At 51.0% G+C, this 21,046-nt stretch overlaps 1 protein-coding gene across 2 annotated transcripts in view; it reads right to left on the bottom strand.

Annotated features, from left to right (window-relative positions):
- Nucleotides 1–21,046, bottom strand: part of Parvb (parvin beta) — an 83,526-nt gene that overhangs the window by 18,563 nt on the left and 43,917 nt on the right. For both annotated transcript variants that reach the window (XM_021183070.2, XM_029470070.1), the window contains exons 4-7: nucleotides 13,868–13,970; nucleotides 6,246–6,386; nucleotides 3,868–3,983; nucleotides 1,120–1,178 (exon numbers count right to left, since the gene is read on the bottom strand). In XM_021183070.2, coding sequence (XP_021038729.1) covers nucleotides 1,120–1,178; nucleotides 3,868–3,983; nucleotides 6,246–6,386; nucleotides 13,868–13,970 — 419 coding nt within the window. The remainder of the gene's footprint in view (nucleotides 1–1,119; nucleotides 1,179–3,867; nucleotides 3,984–6,245; nucleotides 6,387–13,867; nucleotides 13,971–21,046) is intronic.

The raw sequence follows: 21,046 nt of genomic DNA, 5'->3' as shown, positions 1-21,046 counted from the left end.
GTTCCAGTCAGCTGTGGAAAGGCCATGCTGAATACACAGTCTTAGTGTCTCTGTGAACGGAACTGGTGAGCTAACTGACACCGTCCATGTTTTAAATATTGAAACCGGTTTCTTCAGAAGGAGCAGAGGTGTTGAGTTCCTCCGGTCCATCCTGGGGTACCGTGGGCCCTCACACATGGTACACTATCTGGTTGGCTATTAGGATCAAGTTTCTCTAGGCTTTTGAAAAGTATGGCTTGCTCAAAGAGACCAGAAGACTCAACAGTGTCCACCTTAGGACAGTTCTGACTGGTCAAACGGTAGCTCCCTCTAAGAGAGCAACTGTTGATAGACAAGGGGAGAGGAAAACTAGAAAACAAGCAGGACTTGACTGGCCTGTGTGAACGTGAGTCTCGGTGGCTATCCTGAGCTAACACACCTGGCACCCTGACATTAATTTTTTTTTAAATTGTGTATAATGTATATGGTGTGTGTGTGTGTATGTGTTGTATGTGTGTGTGTGTTGTATGTGTATGTTGTATGTATGTGTGTGTTGTATGTGTGTGTGTGTTGTATGTGTATACATGTAGAGGCCAGAGACTAACTCTGCTCCACCTTATTTTTGAGGCAGGGTCTCTCACTGAACCTGAGACACACTGATTTGGGTAGAAAGACTAACCAATGGGCTCCAGAGATCCCCCCGTCTCTGCCACCCCCATGATGGAGTTATAGATACATAACCCTGTCCCTGAATTGTGTGTGTGTGTGGTTTTTTGTTTGTTTGTTTGTTTGTTTTTAACATAGGTGCTGAGTATCAGGTCCCTCATGCTCACACAGCGAGCACTTCACTGACTAACCCATCCCTTCAGTTCACCTCCTAAAATAAGGAATGAGAGACTCTCTTTGAGGTGAGAGACTGACATGGAAAGCCCAAGAGGGACTGTGTGGAGAAAGAAGGCAGGCAAGTCACTCCACAAAAAAAGCACACACTAAGACTAAAGAGTATGGAGGAATGAACACAGGCTCCCCCAAGCTAGAGTCCCGGGCTGAAGCCAGGGCCTGGGGCCTGAGGCCTTGCATGAGGCATGGGTCCCTGAGGTACAGAACCCTGAGGAGGAGGAGCGGCTGCCATCCACTTACTCTGTGGTCGTGGTCAGCTCCTCTGAGATGTGGCTGGAGTGCAGCAAGCCTTCCCGCTTCTGAAAACCCCAAAGCAAACAAATCATCAAGACAGACAGACCACGGAGCAGGGGCCACACAGAGGACACACACTGATCTCATGGGAAATCCCTTCATGGTGACCCTGGGCAGGACACCAGCCTAGAAAGGGAGAACCACGTGCCCCAGTGTACACTTCACGCCTGGACGGGTATACTCCAGACGACACGAGGGAAACCCTTTCAGTGCCTGGGACTACCCTCACATTGTTCTCTGTGGTACCCTGGGATATGGTCACTAAGCAAAGCTTGGGAGAAACATTCCAGGCAAGAAACACCAACTAGAGACCATATTCTGTGGTTGAGGCAGGAGAGATGCGTAGTTCATGAGTCATGGGGGCTGGAGGACTCCAGAGAAAGAACATGTGGGCACTTGCTCAAACGGGATCCCCCAAACATGTCTACCCAGGACGTTGGAAACTGCTTTTCCTTCTCGGCTTCCAATACTAGGTAAGAATGGCCACATAGTGGTGAGCTCTGCAGCTGGGGTGAGTGGGATACCCCAAAAGGAAAAAGCAGAGAGAGGGCCATGGCAGTGCACGAACATGGACACTGAACACAGCCAGCCGTGGCAGAAACAGAACAGGGCAAAGAGGGCTGCTTTCCTAAAGTCCGGAAGTGCTGGGAGGAGAAATCCACCCGCCATTGGAAGCTCCAGTTTGTAGTGGTCCTTCATCCCGGCAACTCTGGCAGGCACACGGGGCAGCAGTAGGACAGCAGAGATGATGGCAGATAGCAGCCCGCATACACCGGAAGTTCCCAGAGGCCAGCCAAAATAGCCATAACCGCAGGTCCCTGCTTGAAGCTCCTGAGGGACAGGAACCTGAGTCCTATCCAGGCAGCCCTCTCACCCTTCCCTGAGCTGGCTCTAGGGATCTTGTAGACTGGTCCTTGTGAACAAGTAAATGCAACTGGGGACGTCACGTGGCTCATCCCAGTCTCATTCTGACTGGCACTCAACAGAGCCTGCCAAGGAAGACTCTGGGTATTGGGTTCGCTTATTTGCATAGGCATGAATGAGGTGCCTGTTGGTTGCTGGGCATTGGCGCAGAGTCATTGGTAAACTCGGAGCCGGATAATTGAAAGGTTAGCAACATCACTCTGAGTTTGTAGGCCGATCACCACAGCCATGAGAAATCAAGAGGTCTGCCCGCTCCTTCCATTGCTGGGGGGGGGGGGGGGGGGGGGGGTGGGCTAAGCAAGGCTTGGGGTGGGGGTGGGAGGGTAAGCAAGGCTTGGATCTCATGCCTTCCAGCCATGCCTCGCCTGGCCTCATTTCAAATAAGCTGGTGGGTCACCCGAGCGAGCGAGCACACAGACAGTCCGGAGGACCTCAGGAGAGGCAGAAGGAAGCTCTGAGTACACTGGGAGGCTGAGAGACTGCCATCCAGTTGGATCTCCTTGCCCAGTTTCTTTTCCTTTGGACTCAGTGCAGACAACCCGGGAATCCCAGTCAAGGCACAGCAAGCTGAAGGGGGCTTGCAAGGGCTGTCAGATTTTCCAAAAAACCCCTAGCTTGTCTTGGACCAGTGTGCAATACTGAAAGAAAATACCCAGATGGTGAGCCCGCTCAGTACTCTTGAGGCCTGGGCTGACGTAGGTAGGTTTAGGAACCGTTTTCCCATGTGTCCTTGGGAAGACTTTCCCGGCCCGCTGCCTAGGAGCCAGCAGCCAAGTCTAGGGCCGCAGGAATGGTCCCCCTGAGTTTGCGTCACTCTCACTGACCACAAATATCCTGATCGGGAAGGAAGCAGGGAGAAATGGCAGGTGACCTTCCGCTTAATGTCAGACACGGGGCTTTCCCGGCAGGGTACCACTAAGCTCCCAGGGCAGTAGAGAGGTCGGAATGGCTTCAGAAAACACAGGCTCAGCCAGGTCCCAGTGGACCACAGACCACAAAACAGATAAGTTAAAAATCCAGAGAACAAAGTGTAGCTGTGTGTCCCCAGACACATAAACACCCAAGTGTGACCTCAGCCCTTTGGCAGATAGGGTGGCTCTTCCAGGCCAAAACGGATTATCCTCACCCAGGGTCCCCAGCAGTTCAGGCAAATGTCTGGCACCCAGTAGGTGCTTAATACGTAGTTCCTGGTAAAATTGTGCACAGGAACCAAGCCAGGAACAGCACCTGTGTGCTTGAACACTAAAACACAAGACAGTCCTCACAGCAGATCCATGCCTGCCCCCCACTCCCCCGTTAGCAGGACCCCAGGTCCTGGCTCCCTTCTCTGAGTAAATCAAGAGAAATGAACCTAAAAAAAGAAATAATGGAGGATGATGGCTTATAATACAGAGCAAATGTGGAGAGCCTTTAATTTGGGCGTCTATTTCATTCTGCCGGTCACAGCCTCCTCCAGTGAGTAATAAGCACGTTCAAGGGGATTGAATTCCGACTCGGTGGCTTTGGAAAGAAATGAACGCTCTCTCCAGAAATCTGGGAAATTAAACCTCAACGCCCGTGTGCCGCTCTCGAAATCAACGCCATTGTCCCCGCTCCAATCATTTCTCCAAGAACCGGGGTGAGATATGCATTTTATCAAGAGGGAAAAATAAAAGGTAGGCTCTTGGGATGCAGGGGGGTAAAAAAGGCTGGAAAACTACAAGAAGAAGAAAACGTCAGCTTGCCTCGCCAGCCGAGATGGACAGAGAGACGATGGCCCTGCGTACTCACCCGAACGACGACCACCTGCACGGTGACATGCTCAGGAAGGTGAATGGGGGCCCTGAAGTGCATGGCCAGGGAGACAAGGAGATGCAGAATGGACACCAGGTTCTTCCCGTGGATAGCTTTGGGGTGGAGGGGGAAGCAAACAGAGGCCTCAGGTCAGACAGTGTAGCAAGTAAGGGACCCATCTCAAGGGTATGTCTTCTTCTTAAAGGTTTGTTTACTTTATGTATATGAGTACACTGTCACTGTCTTCCCTAAGGGGGCATCAGATCCCATTAAAGATGGCTGTGAGCCACCATGTGGTTGCTGGGAATTGAACTCAGGACCTTTGGAAGAGCAGTCAGTGCTCTTAACCGCTGAGCCACCTCTCTAAGCCCCTCAAGATTTATATATAATATATATATATATATATATATATATATATATATATATATATATATATATATATTATATGAGTACACTGTAGTTGTACAGATGGTTGTGAGCCTTCATGTGGTTGTTGGGGATTGAATTTTAGGACCTCTGCTCACTCCAGTCAACCCCACTCGCTCAGTCCCTGCTCGCTCTTGCCCAAAGATTTATTTATTATACATAAGTACACTGTAGCTGTCTTCAGGCACACCAGAAGAGGATGTCAGATCTCATTACGGGTGGTTGTGAGCCACCATGTGGTTGCTGGGATTTGAATCAGGACCTTTGGAAGAGCAGTCAGTGCTCTTACCTGCTGAGCCATTTTGCCAGCCCTCGGGGGTATCTCTTAAGAAGACCTCTAGGGAAGGACAAAGAGACCTCAGATAGACAGGGATGCTAAGGTCCCAGGGGCCTTCTGCCTGCTGATGCCTGACCTCTCTCTATTCTTTCCCTGTTGCTCCAAGGCAACTTGACAACCATGGTTTTATGTTTTGGTCTGTTTGTTTGTTTTTAAGGCAGGGTCTCACTGTATAGCCCTGGCTGGCCTATACCAGCTGGCCTAAAACTCACAGTGATTCACCTGCCTCAGCCTCCTAAGGGCCAGGATTAAAAGTGTATGACACCATGCTGGGCCCTGGTAGCCACTTTTAAGAGCACTGTCTTTTAAAGAGGGGAATTGCAGGTTGCAGAGGAAAGGGCCTGTCACAGCCACATATCCACCATAATAACACATGCCATTATCATTGGCACTGGGCTAACTTCTTCTGACTTCTGCTCCTAGGCAATCGGCTGTCCCCATGGGGATGGGTGACAAGGAATGGGACTGCTCTAGGCTGCAGTCAGTCCTGGCTGCCTGCCCTGACGCTCTCTGAATGTAAAGTTTCAGTCTGAGTTGGAGCAAGTCTTTGCAGCTGGTGGGACATCTTCTACCCATAGGCCCAGCACCTGGGGAGGAAGGATGGGTCGATCTAAAGTTATGCCAAGAACCAGCCCCATCTCCACAGCCAACATCTGGGTTCTCTATGCAGGCCGCAGAGCCCTAGCCCTGAAGGGCAGTCTCGCGCACCAGACCACATCACAACTGCCTTGCAAAGAACCAGAGGAGGTAGGAACACGGGACAGAAGCCATCGGCTTTTTTAGTCAACTCATCCCTTCCTGCTCCCTCTGTGGTGACACAACCCCCTCAAGCCAGCTGGCAAGTAACATTCCTGAGCTATCATGGGTCCCTGGGCATCTGCCTCGGTGGGCCACCCACAATGGGCCAGATAGGTTCGCTTTGTACAACTGTACTGGGTGTCTGGTGGCAAGTCCCAACAAGAATTCCTTGGATTAGACATGCAATCTCAGCCTCCAGAAGGTGGAAACAGGAGAATCGGGAATTCAAGGTCAGCCTTGGCTACGTATCGAGTCCAAGGCTAGCCTGGGCTACATGAGACTCTCCAAAACAAAACAAGTCCTGGGAAGACGACTCAGGTTCCTAAAATGCCTGCCACACGAGCACGAGGACTCACGTTGGGGTTAAAACGAGCCAACTGTGATGCCACGGTCTAATAATCCCAGTACTGGAGAGTCAGCAGTGGAAGGATCCTAAGTTCGCTGGCCAGCCACACTGGTGAGCTACAGGTCTCAGTGAGAGATCCTGACTCAAAACAAACCAGGGGCAAGCTTCTCGGGGAATGCTGTCTGAGGTTGACCTCTGACCTTCCACGCATGCGCACTCGGACCCACACAAAACAAACAACTCCTAGAGTTGTGCCTCTGAAGGTGGGTGGGTGGGTGGGTGGGGAGCACTGAGCACTGGTGTGTGTTTGTGCCCTTAACTGGGTGCTCCCCACCCCAGCTTCCCCAGACCTCTCTTCTGTCACCTGGGCTCTGGTAGAACAGGTCAAGAGGATGCATTGGTTCTTAACCACCAGGCCACCCGGGACACAATGGCCACAGTGACAACCCCCAGGCAGAGGCCACTCACAGTCCACATTCCAACGCAGCGGCCAGCCGTGGGGTCGAAGCAGGTCTTGCACGGCTTCTAGAACCGTCTGCAACTTCTGCTTCTGCCCGATCTCGGACTGTGTCACCTCTGCCACATTCAGCTTGCAGTGCGCCAGCTTTTCTGTGGAGACAAGGACACATGTCATTAAGCAGAGTGTCAGAGCAGGAGGGGCTGGAGCCACCTGTACCCTGGCTGGAGCAGAGGCACTAGGAATCCAGCCTCTTAGCCCAAACTCATGGGCCCGTGGTGCTATGCTGAGCCAGGAAGCTGACTTGAGAGACCATTTCTACTGGGAGAAAGTTACCCTGCAATTGAAAGGGGACGATAAGGATGGAGGCTGGGAACAGCCTATGTGCAAGAAGTGGGAAAGAAACCTTCAAGATATATATGGGGACCAAGCGTGTTGACAGCCAGGCACCAGAAACCACAGTGGAAGGAGAGAGATGACTCAAAAGTTGTCCTCTGGCCTGCTGCTAGCTAAAACATTCTAGGTGTGCCTGAAAAGCTGGGCCCGGGAAACCTCAGCCTCATGACCCAACAATGACAGTGCCAGGTGACATGCCAACACAGACGGAGACATCTCAAAGCCCCACCCACCCCTAGATGAAGAACCATGGGCTGCTGAGAGAAGGAATACCAGTCTCCTCCAGGGAGGAGGATTCCCCCTAACTGATTATTCAGTACCGAGTGGTCAGCCCTACATGTGCACACACAGACACACACGAACAGCAGGAAATGGACTCATTAGGTTGTACAGAGAGACAGACAGACAGACAGACAGACAGACAGACAGACAGACAGACAGAGACCGGGGAGTAAAAATAATAAAGAAGCAGTCATGAACTTGAGAGGGACTGGGGGACATGGGAAGAGTTGGAAAGGTAGAAATGATGTTAAGACAGAACTCATGTGGGGGCTGGAGAGATGGCTCAGCAGTTAAGAGCACCGACTGCTCTTCCAGAGGTCCTGAGTTCAATTCCCAGCAACCACATGGTGGCTCACAACAATCTGTACCGGGATCGGATGCCCTCTTCTAGTGTGTGTCTGAAGACAGTGACAGTGTACTCATATAAGTGAAAAATAAATAAATCTTTTAAAAAGAAAGATAGTACTCATATATAAAATTCTCAAAAAACAAAACAAAACAATTTAGGCAAGTGGATTTCTGTGAGTTTAAGGTCAAACTCTGGGTGTGTCAGGGTTACACAGTGAAACCTTGTCTCAGAAGGTTGTCATCTGACCTCTACAGGTATACACACACACTCCCTCAATACACCATACAATAACACTACTACTGATAATAATTTTAAAACCAAAGCCAAGGTGCAGTGAGGGATGCAGAAGAGGAAGTTACTGGGTTGGCTGCAGAGGGTAGATCCTGAGGCTGGCGGGGGGGGGGGGGGGGGGGGGGGGGGGGGGGGGGGGGGGGGGGGAAGTGTCCCAGTGAGGTCCCACACTGCAGATTTTCTTTGTTTTGTTTTGTTTTGTTTTTCCAGACAGGGTTTCTCTGTATAGCCCTGGCTGTCCTGGAACTCACTCTGTAGACCAGGCTGGCCTCGAACTCAGAAATCCACCTGCCTCTGCCTCCCGAGTACTGGGATTAAAGTCTCTAAATGCAGCACCCGGCTGATTTTTGCCATTGTTATGAATCACAATGTAAATACTTTTTGGAGCTAGAAGTTTGCTGTCGGGGTCACAAGGTACAGGTTGAGAGCCACTGCGCTGCAGGCTTGCCTACAGTCCAATCTTACAGAAACACCTCCTGCTTGTGGACAGGGGAGCTTGTGAGTGCAGGGAAGTAGTGCTAAGATTTTCTTTCTTTTTTTCTTTTTGGTTTTTCGAGACAGGGTTTCTCTGTGTAGCCCTGGCTGTCCTGGAACTCACTCTGTAGACCAGGCTGGCCTCGAACTCAGAAATCCACCTGCCTCTGCCTCCCGAGTACTGGGATTAAAGTCTCTAAATGCAGCCACATTCTAAGGTCTGAGGGTTTGGATGTTGCCTTAGTTAAGGCTATTATTGCTGTGGTAAAACCCAAAAGCAGCTTGAGAGGAGAAGGTTTATTCGTTACAAGAACAGGGCAAGAACCTGGAGACCTTACTTTCTAATTAAGAAGATGTCCTAAAGCAGGGGGTCTCAACCTCTCTGATGTGGCTACCCTTTTTATGCCGTGACTCCCAACCCCCAACCACAAAATTACTTTCACGGCTACCTCACAGCTGTGATTTTTGCCTTTTTTTGTTGTTGTTGTTGTTTTGTTTTTTTGTTTTGTTTTGTTTTTCAAGACAGGGTTTCTCTGTATAGCCCTGGCTGTCCTGGAACTCACTTTGTAGACCATACTAGCCTCGAACTCAGAAATCCACCTGCCTCTGCCTCCCGAGTGCTGGGATTAAAGGCGTGCGCCACCACACCCGGCTGATTTTTGCCATTGTTATGAATCACAATGTAAATACTTTTTGGAGCTAGAAGTTTGCTGTCGGGGTCACAAGGTACAGGTTGAGAGCCACTGCGCTGCAGGCTTGCCTACAGTCCAATCTTACAGAAACACCTCTGTTCAGATGATTCGACCCAGTGTCAAGCTGACATAAAAAGTAGCCAGCACTGGTGTCAATATACAAACGTGGGATTAGAGGATATGACCTAGCCCGCCCTAAAAGCCGGTCTTGCATCCCCATCATCTTGCCCTAGGTGTCCATGATGCCATAACTCCACAAGACAGGGCAGAGAGAGTTCTCTGCCTATCAACCACATAATGATGCGGTTGGGGTGGCAGATGTGCCACGGCCTCATCTTCCAACCCAGAAGAGACAGGGAAAGGTTAAGGTGACCCTCGAGCACAGCATGCAACTGAGGGCGATAATGTACCTCGAAAGGACTAAAGATGTCCCAGTGAGTACCAGCTGGCCCAGGAGCCCCTCAGCATCCTACAGGGACATCCCACCCAGCCTACGGCCTTGAGGTAAAACCCTAATACCTGGCCTGCCACAGGGCTTGTTGCTCCCAGCATTCCTTCTCAAGAATAGGGGCTCCTCTTGGTATCCTAGCGGCTCACCCTTGATGAGTGTCACACAGCCAAGAAGGAAGGAGAAATGACACCTGAGGTTGTCCTCCACACGTGCAACATGATACCCACATGCCCACACTCACATGTACACACCCATGCAAAAAATATATAATTCAAATAACTAAGGAGTATTCCCTCCTCCTCCTCCTCCTCCTCCTCCTCCTCCTCCCATGTGACACTCCTCAGGGTCCCTTCCCACAGGCTGATCTCACCGAACTTCTTTGCTGGCTACCCCCTCATCCTGACCAGGCCTGGCTCCACCACTGAAATCAGCCTTGTGGCCCTGCTGCTCGGCCAGCACCACTTTATTTGATCTAGCTCTGCTTTCAGAAAGCCCAAGACGCCACCACTTACATCAAGGTCACTTCTGGAATCTCTGGTCTCCGGGGGCTGTGTGAGTTATCACTGCATCCTATCAGAAAGAGTGCTGCCCACACAACCGTGCAAAGATGCACCAATGTCCTCTTCAGCCCTGAATACTCTTCCCATTGTCCTTTTCTCTGTCCAGCCCACTTGACATAAGAGGCTTGCAAGCTGCTTCTTTCAAGTACCGACTGGAGATATTCAAATGAGAGGGAATAACAACCACTTCACAATACAAGGACAGCAGAGCCTGGGCAAGCCTCGAGCCTCACTTTACAGGGCCCGGAGAAGCAACAGGGTGGGATTCACAGCCCCTTCAGCTTCAGGCCAGTACTGTATCTGCCAGGCAAGCAGAAGACTGAACCAAAAAAGATGTGCCCAAGAGGTGACCAACACCTGCTCTCAAAGATGGACCAGGGACACATCAATGCTGTTGATGCTCAACCATGGCCAGTAGTAGAGACACAAAGACAGAGCGTGCCCTGTGATGCTGAGATGCAGCACCAACTGGAGGATTGCTCCAATGAAAAGGCGTTGCCATGTGAGTTGGCAGCGGTGGGGTGGGGATGGAGATGGGGGTCAGAGGTTGAGAGTGCTTGCTGTTCAGTTATGAGGACCAAGTTCAGACTCCAGCACCCAAGTCGGGTGGCTCAAAAATACCTGAACTCAGCTCCAGGAGGAAAGTCTGCGTGTGGCAATGCCCGCCTGTAATCTTGGCACAGATGGGGGTGGCTGGGGAGGTGGAGACAGGAGGCTCCCTAGAGCCTCCTAGGGTCTAGATTAACCTAGGTCAGTTAATCTTGCCAAACTGGTGAACTTCAGGGTCAGTGAGAGACTGTGCCTTAAGAAATAAGGTGGGGAAGATATAAGAAATAACTGAGGAAGATATCTGGCACTGACCTCTGACCTTCACTCACACACACACACGCACACACACACACACACGCACACGCGCGCGCGCCTTGCCATCACCATCCCAATCACCAGGTACAAGAGTCAGAAGTTAAGTTGGTGCCATACTCCAAGCCCTGGAAAGGAGGCAGGTGGACTACCCAGGGTAGCCTCACCATCCACTGTGACCTTGTGGCACACCATTCAGAGCTCAGTGTGCAGCCTTAGCCTCAGCTGGGGGTCAGTCATCTCAGATGCTCGGTCTGAACATATGGTAAGCAGCTGGCAGCAGACAGAGCCAAGCATGAGTGTACCACGGTATCCAGCACACCAGTGCCTGTAGGAGAATACCGCAGAGCAAAACCGAGCTCTGATTTTTTCGTGATAAAACCTAGGTGTCTACAAAACCATCCTCACGGTCCAGACATATTCTTTAAATCAAATTATTAACTGGGCAATGGTGGCACACGCTTTTTTTTTTTTTTTTTAAGATTTNTTTNTTATATGTAAGTACACTGTAGCTGTCTTCAGACACACCAGAAGAGGGAGTCAGATCTCGTTACAGATGGTTGTGAGCCACCATGTGGTTGCTGGGATTTGAACTAAGGACCTTTGGAAGAGCAGTCGGGTGCTCTTACCTGCTGAGCCATCTCACCAGCCCGGCACACGCTTTTAATCCCACCACTTGGGAGGCAGAGGCAGGCAGATCTTTGAGTTCGAGGCTAGTCTGGTGTAGAGAGCAAGTACCAGGACAGCCAGAGCTACAAAGAGAAACACTGTCTCAACCTCCCACCCCAAATTAACTAATTAATTAGGTGTGGGAGAGGCTGTGTTTGTAGGCATGTGTGCCACAGCATGCATGTAAAAGCCAAAGGACTGCTTTCAGAAGTCAGTTCCCCGCTTCCTCCCTGTAGGTCTCGGGCATCAAAGGCCGTCAGCTTAGGGCAAGCACCCTTCCAGCATCAGCTTCATTTTTAAACCACAGAACCTTATTCAAGGTCTGGGATTCTTAACCAAACATCCACATTCACTCTTGACTATTTGGTATTCAGCCCACTGAGGAGTTTGAAACCCCTCTCCAGGGAGCGGTTGGTCCCATGGTGCTAAATGCCAGCTCTAGGTGGCTGCTCCCCAGTGGGAGCACTCATACCCCAGCAACAGGCTCCACACAGGTAGACTCAACCCAAATCCTCACCCACCATTCACTAGCTGCCCAGTCCATATCTCTGGCCTCCACACTCCATTCCTGAGTCTACCTCTGCATTCCACTCTGGCCATTTCTGAAGCCTGGGGTTCGGCTAACAGCACTCACCCAGCTCCAACCCCAAACCCTTCATCCTACCCACTCTGCACCCAAAAGCCTAAGTGACCTTTGTAAACACAGGTCATAGGTTGGCTTTGCTCAAACCCCCAATGGCTCTTGTGACAGACTGGAAGGAAACCCTTTGTCTACCAGCCCAGCCAAATTCTAGATCCCATCTCCTTCCCTGCTTACAAACCTGCCTCAGCCTCTGGATCCTGCTTGCCTGGCCACAGACCCTCTGCCTCTGAGGTTGTACAAGGAACTCTGCTGGACCGTAAGCTTCTCGGATGGGTTACCATGGCCACCCAGATGTTCAGCACCTCTTTTGCCAGCCATGACCTTCCCCATCACCACTGATAACCTAGCACTTTAAGCAATGTAAAGCGATGGACTCTGCACCAGTCCTGGCACAACGGCGTATTTGGTAACACTAAGGAAAGCACCTCAGGGCTGGAGTGGTGACTCAGTGGTTAAGAGCACTGTGGTTAAGAGCACTGACTGCCTTTCAGATCTGAGTTTAATTCCCTGCATCCACAGGACAGCTCACAACCGGCCGTAAACTCCAGTTCTAGGGGATCTGTTGCCCTCTTGTGGCCTCCACAGACACTGCATGCAAGTGGTAGACACTCGTGCAGGCAAAACATTCATGACATAAAATCAAAACAAATAAACATTTAAAAAAAGAAAAATAGAAGAGTGATCATATGACTTACGTTGGTCAAGATGCCCAGGCCAAGAGGCAGAAGAGAAAAGAGGGTGGGGGGAGGGGTGTTGGAAGAAGGCAGAAAAGAACAGGGCAAAATGCCCTGGATAAAAAGGCATTTGGAGATGCTGAGTCCCTGGTCCCCGCCCTTGGGCTGCTAAGGTAAGGAAAAACAGGACCTGAACGAACAGGACTTGTGCCCAAGGCACCTGACAAACAGCTGAGAGAGAAAAGCCTTCGGAAGCCAGAGAGCCAATACCACACCACCTCCCTCGGCAACCGAGGTGGCCAGAGGTGACAGCATAGCCTACAAGACATGCTCACAACAGGGCCAGCCACCATCAGAGCTGGTCCTGAGACTGTCATCCATTGTGGGTGTTTTTGTTTTTGTTTTTGTTTTTGAGAGAGAGAAAGGCTTTTGATATGTAGGCTAGGCTAGCCTTAAACTAGCAATCCTCCTGCCTCAGCATCCCAGGTGTAGGATGACAGGCATGAATCACTGCCCCAGGGTGAGGCATCGTGAACATTGCTGCCCCTCACCCCCCGACTCTGTTCTTCTCCGTTCTCCTAGCCACTCTTCCCTCATCTCCCCCTGAGGCGCAGACCCCAGTGCTTTGTAAGGCCACCCACTTTAGCCATATGGCACCTGTATGGCCTTTAACTACCCTTGAGACCCACAGCATCTGTCACTGTCTGCTCAGACAGACTGCAGCTCCAGAAGGGTGGGGTAGATGGATGTCTGCTTCGTGACTCACTGACCTAGAAGCCAGTGTTCAGGGAGGCTCAGGATCATTTGATGGAGAGGCTGTCCACCTGACCATCTTTCCTTCCATCCATATCTCTGGAGAACACACTCAATCATCCTTAGCCAGAACTTGGGGGGACAATAAAGCCTGGAAGCACGAATGAGGACAATGACATGTTCTGAGTCAGGACAAGGACATGTCCTCTCAGATGGGTTTGTTGGAGACCAACCCTCTCTCCCACCCCATCCTAACAGTGTTTATAACTAGATGAAACACGGGTGGCCTGAGAGATGAGATAAGGGGCCTGAATCCTCACTGAACACTGTTTCTTTGGTCCATGACAGCATGAGCATCCGAGATGACCTGCTGCAGCCCTAAGGCTGGGTATGCACTGGCCAGCAGAAAAACCATGGAGACGGACAGCAGTGAAACCCCAGATGGGACCAGCAGGAGGTGTACACCAAGCTCTGGGTCTGTTCCCAAGAGCCCCAGGGCAGGAAAGATGGTGCTACATGGCGGGGTCCTGGCACTCACCCAGAAGTTTCTGTAGCACCTGGCCATCGTACAGGTCCTCCTCCAGCTGCTTCACAATGATGCGCTCCTCGGCCAGCACGTCGTTGATCCAGTCCAGAAGCACCTGGGGCAGGTGAGAGGCATTGTCACAGAGTTGCTAAATAAAGCCAGGGTCAGAGCAGGCTCGGGTGGGCAGCGGCCCAAATGCACACGGGCTACCAGACACCTGCCTGGTGACCACGGAAGACAACAGGTGTCTCTTGGTCCATGGCCAAGGTAGGAGTGGAGAACTAGATCCATGCATGAAGCTAGGACTTCCTAACAGCCCCCAGCAGAGCCTGGCAGGACCTGGGCAGGCTGGGAACCTGTAGAGAGCATGGGTAGAAAGGATGACACCTATCTCCTAGCAGAAGAACTCGCAGGTCCACCTTTGAGCAGTGGGCGCTTGAAGGCACCATATTCTTGTCCACTGGGTAGAGTTGACCCTTGGGTTATTCAAATGCTGATTTCTCTGCTCTCTGATCCCATTTCGTGGCATTGTAATGCTTACACCAAGCATCTCCTGTCTCAAGTTTGTGTAAACAATCTTTACCATTTATTCTTTGCCTTGTCAATAAATGCTGATCACCCCAGTGGGTGGGCAGAATTAAGAATAGGGTGGGATGTCCATCAATTAGAGGAAGGAGAGAAGAAGAGAGGGAGAGTCAGGTCAGCTAGGATGGAGGATTTGAAGCCATAAGGAAAAGGTCTGGAGAAAGACACCTGAAGCCCAAAGAGCCAGAACAATAATGATATGCAAGTACCATGGGATGGATCTAGGAAATAGCCAGATTAGCATAGAAGTTTCGGTCACACCATTTAACTGCTCAGCTATTGAGGTGCAGTTTTAAATAAATATTGGATTTTTCTGCATGATTATTGGGGAATAGTATGAGGTAAAGAAATACAGCTGCCAGATTCATTAACTGCTAATATTTATATTAAAGATATTCCATTTACAGGCGCTAAATGCGTAAGTGCTGGGGAAAGAGAGAAAAGGGGACCATGAGCCATTACCCCCCACTTGTCCCCTCCTAGCCTGACCTTTAGCAGCCCTGAGTCCAGCCAGGGTCCCGGGCTCATAAAAGAAGTCCCGGCATGGCTTCTGCTCAACACACCCTGTAGACTGTTTGGCCAATGTCAAGTCAACCTGTTGCACCCCTCAGATCCCAGAGCTGTGCGATGGTCGCCCCAATCCACTTAAGAATGTCTCCTGTCCCTGTAGAGAGTTCAGGCCTGTCCTCCCACAGTTCTGCTCCCCTCTGTCTCCTGTAGTCAATGAGATTACACAGCATGCAACTCCTCCCTCACGCCTGGCTGCTCCATTAGTGCAGTGTTTGAAACCCATCTCCACTGTAACCCTATCTCCCCCCAACTTCGGCCAGGATGCTTTACCACCGCATGACACAAACGTAGGTACATCTTATTTGCCTTCCCTACCGCCGGACCATTGGGGGTCCTGTCACTTTCTGTCCATCACACTGCTGTGAACACTGGGTCAAAGTGTCTGGTTCCATCTTTCCAGACCCACCACCGGAAGGCTTTTCTTAAGAGGTTTTTCCACTCGGTGCATTGGGAGTCATGCTGTGGAAGCAAGCCACCTGCACTGTCGAGTGTCTCTTGGACAGGGGCTTCCCAAGGACGCTACCCATTCACGGTCAACACCCAGAATACAGCAGATGCCTGCCCAGGGTGCCGCCGTGACTCAGACTGTGGCTTTTCCTTGCCAGCAAAATGAACTAAGCTACCTAATCAGACCCCTTAGCCCCTGAGCAGGGGGGGGGGGGGATCTGTGACCACACTCAGAAGGATCAAAGTGCACAAAATCCAAAAGCAGTGTCTCATGACTCCACGAAGCAGTAGTGACTGAAAAACTCGTCACAAAGTCCTGACCCATCAAGTCCTGACTAGCTTCCAAGTGACTACACAAGATTGGCCCAGACCAACACTCACAGGGAGTGCAGAGCCTATGACTCACCCGTGTCTGGGGTAAAGGGCCACCCTTGAAGCCCTAGTGTCCAAGCATAAGGGGCAGGGAGACAGAGTCAGAGCCCTCTCCAGCTCTCTGGCTGACTGGGCTCCAGTCTGGCTTGTGCTCTCTGGCCAGTGGGCGATGAAAGCCAGGATGTCAGGCCTGGCTGGAGAAAACAGGTTGCAAAGGGTCACATCCTGGATGCCTGCTTGTCCTCATGCTCAAGGGTCTAAGGTTTGTTCTCACACTGGGGGCTGCAAACCACAGCAAGGACTTCCAATTCACAAAACGGTAAGATCTCAACTTCACAAGGAATAAAAAAAATGATGGTGTGATGAGGTCGCCGTGGTTACTGTGGTGGCTGGACTTTCATCAGCTTACAGAGCCAGAGTCGCCTGGAAGAGGAACCGCAAGAGAGAAAATGGTTCCACTAGATTTGGCCTGTAAACCAGCCTGTGGTATGTTTACTTGATTGGTGATTGACATGGGAGGGCCCTGCCCATTATGAATAATGCCACGCCTGGGCAGGTGGCCCTGGGAATCAAGCTGAACAAGTCAGGGTGCAGCACCCCTCCACAGCCTCTGCATCAGCTCCTGCCTCCAGGTTCCTGCTTTGAGTCCCTGACCTGACTTTCCTAGATAATGACTACACGCTGTAAGCCTTTCCTCTCCAAAGCTGCTATTGGTCATGGTGTCCGTCACAGCAACAGAAACCCTCAGACAACGGGGAAGGATGAATCTTCTCTGCCTGTTGCCAAGATGGGGGGTGGGGGGGGGGTGGGGGGTAGGGCGTGTGCTTGACTTGCTGCCCCACCTCCAGCTGTGAATGCTGCTGAGCCTTCATTGCCAGGGTCTCCCCTGAGGATAAAACATGAATGAGTGTCCACACCAGGTGCCACGCTGGGCAGTGAGGATGAAGAGTGATGCAGTATAGTCCCTGCCCACAAGGGCAGTTACCCGTCATGGGTGTTAGGCTGAGAAGGGTGCAGATGTGGAAGGTACACACGTTGGACATCTATCACCGTGTCTCTGGTCACTCCCCCGCATGCTCGAGGCTCTTGTCACTCTGCCCATCTCAGTAATCACTAGAACATGCCAAGCATGTATGCCACAGGACCTTTGCACCTGCTGTTGGGCAGTTGGCTATGATATTTGCCTAGGTCCTGACTAGGTCTGCTTAAATGCTACCTCCCTGACTTCTCTGCAGGGAATGGCAGAAGGGCGTGAGGCTTGGAGAAACCTCCTTGCCACCTGATTACATTGCATATTCACTTGGCCCACTTCGTGCCTTTTTCCCAGGTACACTGTGTGAGCTGGTGAGTGAGTTGTTTGGCTCAGCACTTGTCCCCAGTGGCTACGACAAGAGCAGACTCAAGGTCTCAAACAAACCAAAGAACAGCCTGGGGAAATTCGCATCTGGAAAGGGCTTAGACCTTTCTATAGGACTTTGCTTCCGGATGCTTCCTTCTTCAAACACAGTCCTGCTAGGAAATCTCGAGAGAATGCTTCCTCTATGAGAATTCAAAACTTAGAGAAGAAAAACAAAATGAACAGCAACAACAAAAAAATCCCTAAAGCTAGATCTCTGACCTGCTCCAAGCAAGAACAGAAGGCCAAAAGCTCAAAGGAAAAAAAAAAAGTCTACACAATGGGCCAGGCTCTCAGGTCACCGCCAACCCCGAAGAGGTGGAGCGGACTTGGGGACACCACCCATCACCCCATCATTCTGCTCCCGGCCATCCTCCTTAATCTTCCATTTTACAAAAGAGCTTTTAAAGATAGCATCAGCCATTATTTTTAGGGACGCGCTCATCGGCAAGCTCCGAGTCCTGCGGGCGAATAAGGAGGACATATATTAATTACATCCTTACACGGCACTCCATCATGGCCAGCTCTGTGAGCTTGCTCTAACCAGAATAAAAAATTACTTTCCCCTTAGTTCCCTCTGAATTATAATCGGGTCTGCAGTCTGTCTTCCCCAGAGCCATGACAGTTACGGTTTAATCACTTCCAAACAGAGTCCTGGCTGTGTTGTCCCCAAGGGGATGGAGATGTGCCTTACTGAAGGGGGTGGGAGTCTGTGAGACCTGAGCAGGGCAGAGCCCCTCCAAAGGACCCAGACCCAAAGGGGAGAAAACAGTGTCAGGACAAGGGTAAGCCTTGCCCAGTAACTGAAGAGTGAGATGTGAGATCTGCTTTTGGAAGGAGACTCACCCCAGCATGAGGTATGAGACGCTTCTGGCCAGTTTGCTTCATTTAAGGGCTGTGTGGTTGTACTGAGTTTTCCTTTCCAACTCCAGAATACATCGCCCCAACAGCAACTCTCTGACCTCAGGGGTCTGTAGTCAGAGCGCTGTGACACTCACTGCCCAAAGTCGAGTACCCAGGTTACAAGCTCAGTCACTGGTGATCAGTGACTCCCAGAGATCAACAGTGTGGAGCCCTTGACCATGCATGGGTGGGTCCCCTTAGGATCCTCCTGCATTGGAAGATAACTGGGGGCTACCCAAATGCCCTCATTAGCTGTGACCCGGGTGTGGCCAAGAGTGTGCGTGCTGTAGAGGGGAATCTCACGCTCGGACAACTTTGAGAGTTTCAGAGCTCTGTGCCAGACCCTGGAGACAAGGTCCAAACGGCACTCCGCATCAGACACTGTGCACAGAGGCCTCTCCCTGGCAGAAAAGTGCAGGGCACTTTTAACAGACCAGTGAAGGTGAAGTATCTCAGCCATAAGCCTCCAATACACTGTCCATAGCGTCTGGTCGATTCCGGCAGACACTAGAGTAAATGGCCACAGGAAGAAACCCCAGCAAAGGAAACCAGGGTCTTGGAGGCTCCTGGGACTGCAGAATACAGGTCCACTTCTAAACTGATGCCCAACTGACCAATGTGCAGCTCCCCACCAGACCTGGTCCCTCTCTGTGCCCATCATCAGATAATGAATGGCCATGGTTTGAGGCACTCCACTTTCCTCTGAGTTGGGATTGGACCTTCGCCCCTTAATAGCCCAATAAGCATGACAGATGCTCAAAATAGTTTTTAATAGTCAACCTCATTCCAGTGCCTGCCCAGCCAGGGCCAGGGACTTCAGACAAAAGGCAGAGGGCAGCCCGCAGCACTGCAAAGATGATAATCGTAAAGTAGTGGACGACAGAAAAGGCCACTAAGACACCAGAGGGAAGTTGGGGAGGGCAGACACTGGGAAGGGGAGAAACAAGGTCAGCCAGGCTTCCTCAGAACCTCAGCCCTGGCCCCAAAGACTGGGAGAGTCTGTGAAGGACAGACACCACAATGACCGTGTACAGCAAGGCAAGATTGCCAGCCAGATCATCCTCTGACCTGCTCAGGCCAACATACCAGACAGGTTTAAGTTTTTAAATATCTCATTGGGGGTGGGGACAGGCATAAGGTTCGGCCATGGAGCCGAGTCCTGGGTGCCACCACCAGCTGTAGGAAATGGCAAGGGACAAAACACAAAACCTGCTCCTGAACAGCACCCCCACAGTGTATCCCCACGGGGGATCCTCACAGAGAACCTCTAGACGTTGGGTCACACTGGTCTGCAGCACAGACAATGTCCTGATACACTGGCACGCATAAGATGATCCTGGGCACTAAGGTTCTAGAACCATCTGCATAGAGGAGCAATTACCCAGAGCCCACCCTTTCTCCTCTTCTCCCACAATCCATTTCCTGGTCCCAAGCATGCCTTCCCCCCAGCCCCCATATAACTGTGACCTTAAGGACAACAGCTTCCTGTGGGGCCTGGTATCCTTTTGGTGAATTATCAACCCTAAGATAGCATGGGCCCCCTGAAGTTGCCTGGGGGTCTTTAGGAAACTGTCCCTTCTAACCTTATACCTAGGGGTATAACCCTATACCCACACGTGTCTCTCTCAGAACCCTCCCTGGCTGAGGAGTTTGACACTTTGTACAACCCCCAGTATAGCCACAAAATCAGCTGATGAGTCCCCTAAGTCCCCAGATTGCTCCCCCTGTCCATGGTATTTACATTCATATTTGAAAGTGCTAGATCAAGACCAGCCTGCTCTGAGATGAGATCTCAGGCTGGTTCGAGAAGTTTGGTCTCTGTGTGTATAGCTGCAGCTAACGGGATGGTTGTAGGAACTCAGGCGCTGCTGCGGGTGTGGAAACACTCTGCCTGGCCCGTATGGATGGTTTTTGGTGCCTTCTAAGAGAAGCTACAATGGGGAGGCTTCTCTTCCTATGGCTGCTCCAGGGACTTCCACAACTCTGGTGGCTTGCAACCACCCCATGGACTCTCTCATATGCTGGAGGCAAGAAGCCCTGTCCTGTTACACAGCTGAGCTCAAATGTCAGGAGAGGAGAGCTGGCCCCTCTGGAGACTCTAAAAGGACCCTGCCTGCTTCCCAACCTCCTCCAGCTTCTGGAAGCTCCCACAGACTTTGGCACACAGCTTTCATCCTTCATCCAATCCAGCAGCTGGGCCCTGCTTCCTCCTTCCTTGACGTCTCCGTTTGCAGAGAGCCTAGGCCCCTCTGCACAGGCACAACTGTTATTCTGTCTTTTCTTGCTTGTTTGACTTTTTTTTGTTTTTGTTTTTGCTTTGTTTTGTTCTGTCTTTTTTCTCTCTCTCTCTCTCTTGGTTGTTTTTGTTTTTGTTTGAGACAAGATTTCTCCATGTAGCTCTGGCTATCCTAGAACTTGCTCTAAAAACCAGGCTGGCCTCAAACTCAGAAATCTGCCTGCCTCTGCCTCCCATGTGCTGGGATTAAAGGCGTGCGCCACCATCGACCAGTGCACTGGTTAATCTTAATTATCAACTTGATACAATCGAGAATTAGTTGAAAGGAATGCTTACATTGGGTTGGCCTGTGGGCGTGTCTGTGAGGGTCTCATTGGTTGATGTGAAAAGACTGAGCCCACTATGGGTGGCACTAGCCCCTAGACCTATAGGGTTCCAAATAGGATAAGAGTGGAGAAAGCAGCTGCGCACATCAGGCAAGCAAGTAAGCATGCCTACATCCATTCTCTCTGCTCTCACTGTGGACAAGACTAGCTGCTTCAAGACCCTGCCACCTTGGCATGCCCACAGTGTTGGACTGTAACCAAGAACTTCAAACTAAATAAACTCCTTCTCTCCCTGTCAAAAAAAGAAAGAAAGAAAGGAAGGAAGGAAGGAAGGAAGGAAGGAAGGAAGGAAGGAA

This window comes from Mus caroli, chromosome 15, assembly GCF_900094665.2.
Source record: "Mus caroli chromosome 15, CAROLI_EIJ_v1.1, whole genome shotgun sequence".
Classification (NCBI taxonomy): Eukaryota; Metazoa; Chordata; class Mammalia; order Rodentia; family Muridae; genus Mus; species Mus caroli.
This window is presented reverse-complemented; position numbering and strand designations above follow the sequence as displayed.